The following is a 5,889-nucleotide window of genomic DNA, read 5'->3' as shown; positions in this document are numbered from 1 at the left end:
AAAGTATGTACATTATTCTAATTTATGGCATAAACTACAACAAGCTAAAGCAATTTACCTATGTTTTGGTGATGAATTTCAGTATGGAGACCAGGTCGTGACATATTTGGCAATGTCGGCACCCCAGGTGAGATCTCACGGTGGAAACTTGACATTCGAGAATAGGAATAGTCCGTTTTGGGGAAAACACTGCAAAAAACAAAAAACAACAGCATGCAACTAAACGCTATTAATGTGACATAAGAAAAGAGGCAAAGCAATGTCATTGACGAAAATAAAACTACTGCCAGGTCAACAATATATTCACTTTCAAACAAATTCAAGTAATCAATATTTTTCCCCTGATACACTTGTGTATAAAAAATTTAATGTGTCTTCCAGATAGTTTTGCAGGTACTGCACTTTGAACACGGGGGAGAGAGGAGGTAGGTGCCCTGCCCTCCGTGACCAATGACCTACCCCTTCTCCACCGAGCATCATTCAAGCCGCGCCAAAGTGGCGGGAAGAGGGTCAGAGCGCGGCGCAAGTCAGTGCCCTCTCCCTCCCACTCTCCAGTGGCAGTCTAAGGACGGGCGTTGCGCTTTTAGCTTTAGAGTTCCCTCCCGATCCTGACGAGAGCTTACTGGCGGTCCATCGGCGAGGGTGAGGGCGAGGGCGGCACAAGCGGCCGCCCTGTCGGGTAAGGGGTGTGTCCGGGGCCGTCGTCGCGATCCTCACTGGGAGACTGAGCCTCCCTCCTGGCGAGGGTCCGCCGCGGCGACCTCCTGAGCGGCGTCGTGATCGTCGAAGGCACCATGCTGGTCGCAGCCCGGACGGACAGTGGCACTGGCACTGGGCCGCGGCCGCCCGCGCAGGGGCCAAGGTTTGGCGCGCGAGGAGACGAGGCGCGGGCTGAAGCCATCAGAAGCCATACGCGCTCAGCCACGCCACGCCTCGCCACGCCGCGACCGGCTCGGTCCCAATCGCACCAGCCGCGGGAAAACGGCGGCAAAAGGAGACGAATTTAGACCGCGCGAGGCGAGGGGCGGTGGCGGCGCTGCGCGGCTGTGCGCGCGAACCTCGAACGATGGCTTTCCTCAACTCGCGCCGCACGCAGTCGCAGTCTACGAGCGCGATGAGCGCTGTGAGCAGTGCGATGCCGACGGGGTGCACAGTTGGTGCTCGCCTCGCCAGCTCACCTCGAAGTAAAAGTATGTACTGTCTGCTTTTACTCCGTGGACTCACTCAATGTGTCAGCGAGAGGCTGCAAGTGACACCGGTGGGCCGCTGTGCAACACGCGAGTACGCGAACCAAGAAAGTCGATCAATGGTGTGAGGCGAGGGGACGGGCTCCGTCAAGCACCGGAGCAAGAAGCAAGACCAAGCGAGCCGGGGCTGGGCCGGGCGGCCAAGAGAAGAAGACACCCAAGGGGCGGGGCGGGGCAGAGCGGGGCAGGGCGGGGCACTCGCCTCGCAGGCATGTGCGAGTGAGCCGCCCCACTTTCGACAACAAAAACACCTAATGACGGGCCGTAAAGACGAGCGGGGGGGGGGGGGGGGCGTGAGGTGCGCCAGCCGGTGCCAGGGCCGAACGCGCCGCGACGCCCAGAGATGACAAGCAGGCAATCGACGAGGACCGCCTCGCCTAGCAGAAGACATGATAGCAGACGACAACAGCGGCCCGGCGTCGTCGTCAGCGGCGCGTAGCAGACGACAGCGACGCGACACGCGAGATCAGACCTGACTGATGGCCCGGGCGCGCCGCCCCCGCCCCTCCCAAACTCGTCGACATGACAGGTTGACAGCTTACTGCCGCGGGCTGAGCGGGGTGGACGTGGACGCGAACGCCAGGAGAGGGTCGCGTCGTCGCCGTCCTGGGCTGGGCGCGAGCGCCGGCGGCCGCCACTCGGTGCCGTGCGGCCCCCCGGGGCCGCGGTCGGCGCGCTGGTCAGGCTGCAGCGTTGCGACAAAACAATCCCGCTGGTTCAGCCGAAAAATAATAAAAAGACGTCCGTCAGCGTGGTGTTGCCGTGTCTCTGGGGGCAGTGACGAGTGAGGAGGCGCGGCGAGCACCACAGACAGCGGCGCGAGAGCGACTGGCGGCCGTGTCGGACCACCGGCTGCCGACCTCGGCGTGCGAATAACGCGCGCCGGCTGCCGACACCACGCCGCCGAGCCCGCCGAGCCCCCCTCGGGCGATAATTATTGGCACGACGGCAACGTGCGCCCGACGCCGTCGTGTGACGTCCGTGACTCGCGGCCGCCAAGCCAAGCCGCCGTCCCGGCGCCGTACAAGCCTAGAGCCGTCCTCCTGGCCCTCGTCCCGCCGCAGATGGGGTAGGACCGGGGCGCGGTGGGCGTGGCGGCCGCGGCGCGTGGCCAGGCCACCTGCCCGCCGACAACCCCCTCGGTGGTGCCACCAAGCCACCCCGCGCCACGCCACGCCAGGCCGCTCTGAGGTAAACACCACCAACACCGCCCGGCGTTCGGCAGGCGCATGTGGTGGGTCCAGGACGGGATTCCCTCTAAATTTAGAGGGCAATCCTCTCTAGCAGCAGCTGCAGCAGTAGTGGCGCCCCCCACTCGCGGCCTCATTTTTTTATAAGTTTTTTTGGCGCTTCCCCCACTTTTTCCCCCCTTTCCACACACACCTGGCCTTTGGCTGTCTGTCAGAGCAGAGATATGCAAGTGAATGACAGGCGCGCGCGCGATATGCATCACCACAGCAAAACGGATAGAAAATAGAGAAGGCTGCAAGGTTGCGAGACACATCGCCGCAATACTAAAGGCGCGCGTCAGCCAGCGGCGGCACCGCGCCCACCCGCGCCTCCCCTCCACCACCCTCCCCCGGCCCCGGTGCAGTGCAGAGCAGTGCAGGGCGGCGCGTTCCCCCGCCAACCCCTCCCCTCCCCCCTCACTTTCTCCCGGCGCGGCGCAGGGTCGCGAGACCAACGCGAGGACACGTGCATCACATGCTCCACGGCCCGCACCGCGCCGATCTTGCAAGGAGGGCGTCGGCGGCGTCGTGGGGCCGATTTCCGATTTTACTCCGACCGACTCTGTTGCCAAACCGATCGCGCTACGCAATTTTCCCAGGCCATACTTCGGCGGGGCGCGCGCGGCGCATGGCCGCAGGAGACGGCGGCGGGCGGGCGGGGAAGACCATTTGGACCGCGTGTGCAGTTGGCAACGCTGCACAACGCGTCATTCACCTGCCCGGCCCGGCCCGCGCGCGCACGTCTCGTCCGCATCCTGTCTGTCGCGGGAGCGGAGCGCCGGGGAGGTAGGCAACATCCCAGCACGCCGCGCACGGCGGCAGGGCGGGCGGCCTACCCACGGCTGCGGCGGGCGGCCTACCCACGGCTGCGGCGGGCGGCCTACCCCGGGCTCCGCAGGCTGAGGGGCGGCGAACAAAAGCGTTCTTCTGACCCCGATAAACTCATCCGCTGCCCCCCCCCCTCCCCACCCCAACAACCGCGGCTCACTCTCAGGTTGCCGGGCCGACCCACTCTGAGGCTGCTGCTAACGGCCAGCCCCGGCCACGCCACGCCACGACGCACCAATCAGGGACTGATTGGATTTGCATTAGAAAACACCCGGATCACGCGGGATCGTGAGGTAAATCGCAGCCCGCACGGCACGGCACGGGGCGATCGCGTGGGCGCAGAAGAAAAAGAAAAGAAAATAGCCGCCGCCGTCGGCAGACACTTTTTCCTATAAAATGCAAATCTGTTGTCGCTCGCGGTCGCCGGGATCGAGCGGTGGTGGGTGGGGCTGGGAAGGGAATCCGTTCCGGGACTGTTCTAGTTCCGCCTGTTTGGTGGTGACGCCTCGTCCCGGCGCAGCATCATCTCGTCCTTCGCGACCGCGCCCGTCTAATAGAGTTTGCAATCGGTCGGTTAAACGTCTTTTCGCTTACCCGATGCTCGCCGGCGTCTGTACCCGACCCGACCCGGCCCGACGGAGACTCTGTCGGGCAAGTCGGGTAAGCCGGGCAGCCTCCGAATCACCGACCCTTAGCCGAGCTTCCGCACGCTCTTCGCACGCAGACCCCCGCTCGGCTGGACCAGTAGGGCGAGAGGTGAGGTTGCGGGGACAGGTGACGCCTAGTGTGGCTGGGCGTGCCGAGCGAGCCAGACTCGTCTTCATCGACGGACGCCGAGTGTGACGTGAGAGACAGAGACAGCTGCTGGCTTCTGAGTGCTGTCTCACTCTTACGCTGCGAGCGTCGGGTGAGCGCAGATTCTCTACCCGACCGATTGCAAACTCTGCCGTCTAAGCAGAGCAGCAGCAGCAGCAGCAACAACAGCAGCAGCCTCGGGGTGCGGCAGAGAACGCCCCTTGACGGAGTTGGCAGGAGTGCGCGAAGGAGATGCAGGTCGGGAGAGGCGATCTTGCACCAACCACACTCCCTAGCCACTGCCCTGGCTAAACACACCGCTACACCGCTACAGTACGCGTTGTGCTGCCCGCGGGCCTGTGCTTATAGGCTGCTGCTGCCACCCGGGCCCTCGAGGCGCACAACAACCTTGTCTTCTACCCCGCCGGCCCCCTCCCCCGCCACGCCCCCGAGTCTGATGTGCATGTTAAGCACCTCCTCAGCCCGGACGGCCCGGACGCATACGCCGCCGCCGGGGAAACCTCCAAATCCGGAGTCTGTTTGTCCTAGCCGCGCGCCTGCGAGGCCCTCCGGCTGCCGGCGGGGACTTCCCTGCATAAATCAGGCGAATGGCGTGTTGCGCCAGCAGCGGGGCGAGGCGAGTCGACGCCCGCGCGAGGGCTTCAGCTGCGTCCAAATACGTGGGTATCCAATGTGTCTAGGGGCTTGGCGTCTACTAGTAAAGTATGTAAAAAAATAGTGCGCCATGATGGCTGTGTGGGTCAGAATAGGTCCGAATGTCAGTGTTTCTCATACTAGCTGACGCAGACACCCCAGCGCGGCCCGGGCACCCAAGACACCCACGTCTATCTGGACGCAGCTACACCCTCCGCACGCTTGGGGGGGGGGGGGGGCATGGCTGAGAAACTTCAAGCAATTTGCGCCAAGTATTTACCGGGCCGGGGCCGGGCTAGACGCCCAGGTGGCCAGCCGGCCGGCCGACAGGCACGCCTTTCCACTTCGCCGTTCTCCAGAGCGGAGGCTGGTCGCTTGCACTCTCCAGGACGGACGCGCTCAGCTCTGCACATAACTCCCCTCTCTTCCCTTTTCTCCTCGCGCACGGTGCCACTGGCTGCGCTTCGCACTGCTCCTCTCTGGAGCGCCGCCGCCGCTGTTCGTTTTTTGTTGCGTTGAGATGCAGTGTATTATCCTGCTCCTGCTGCAGCTCAGCCTCCTCTCGCTCACGCGAGATGACGGAGCGCTGCATTCATGTGTTCCGGGACTCTCCCCCTTCCCCTCCAGGATCACACGGTGGCGGCGCCAACCGCAGCAATGGCAGTGAGACGAGAGGCAGTCAATCTATGATTTATTTTCGGTGCCGAGAGGTAGGTATGATGCGAAGCGAAACGTTGATGGGAATGACACGGTCACGAGAGTCAAGCGCTCGGTGCTCGCGAGCTTTTCCAGAAACAACCGCAGGCAGAGACCCGTCAACAGAAGTGACTGCTCGTGGTCGTCCCACGACTCTGCTCTGCCCCTCACACTGCCTGCCTCTTGCCGGCAATCTAACTGGACCCGTCTTCCTTCATACCCAAAGAATTTGATTAAAAAAATACAACCGGCTTCATCGGATCGGGAGCCCCCGGGAGCGGATTCAAATTCAAATTATGACCCGCGACGGAACAAAGTCTGGCCTGGCCGGGCGGCTTGCCCCCATCATTTCACCGCCGTCCATCACAGCGGGCAGGTCCTGCCGGTACGGGACCACAGAGCTAAACGCCCAGCTGAGCGCGTCCCCCCGCGGGCCCACG

At 63.2% G+C, this 5,889-nt stretch overlaps 1 protein-coding gene across 5 annotated transcripts in view; it reads right to left on the bottom strand.

Annotated features, from left to right (window-relative positions):
* Positions 1-5,889, bottom strand: part of LOC113207452 (klaroid protein) — a 20,553-nt gene that overhangs the window by 6,032 nt on the left and 8,632 nt on the right. For 2 of the 5 annotated variants that reach the window (XM_052268332.1, XM_052268331.1), the window contains exon 4: positions 59-189. In XM_052268332.1, coding sequence (XP_052124292.1) covers positions 59-189 — 131 coding nt within the window. Of the gene's footprint in view, positions 1-58; positions 190-623; positions 1,399-1,789; positions 1,924-5,889 lie in introns of those variants that run through there. The other 3 variants (XM_026424030.2, XM_052268333.1, XM_026424028.2) reach the window with 3 other exon arrangements.

This window comes from Frankliniella occidentalis, unplaced genomic scaffold (assembly GCF_000697945.3).
Source record: "Frankliniella occidentalis isolate FOCC.00 unplaced genomic scaffold, Focc_3.1 Scaffold67, whole genome shotgun sequence".
NCBI lineage: Eukaryota > Metazoa > Arthropoda > Insecta > Thysanoptera > Thripidae > Frankliniella > Frankliniella occidentalis.
This window is presented reverse-complemented; position numbering and strand designations above follow the sequence as displayed.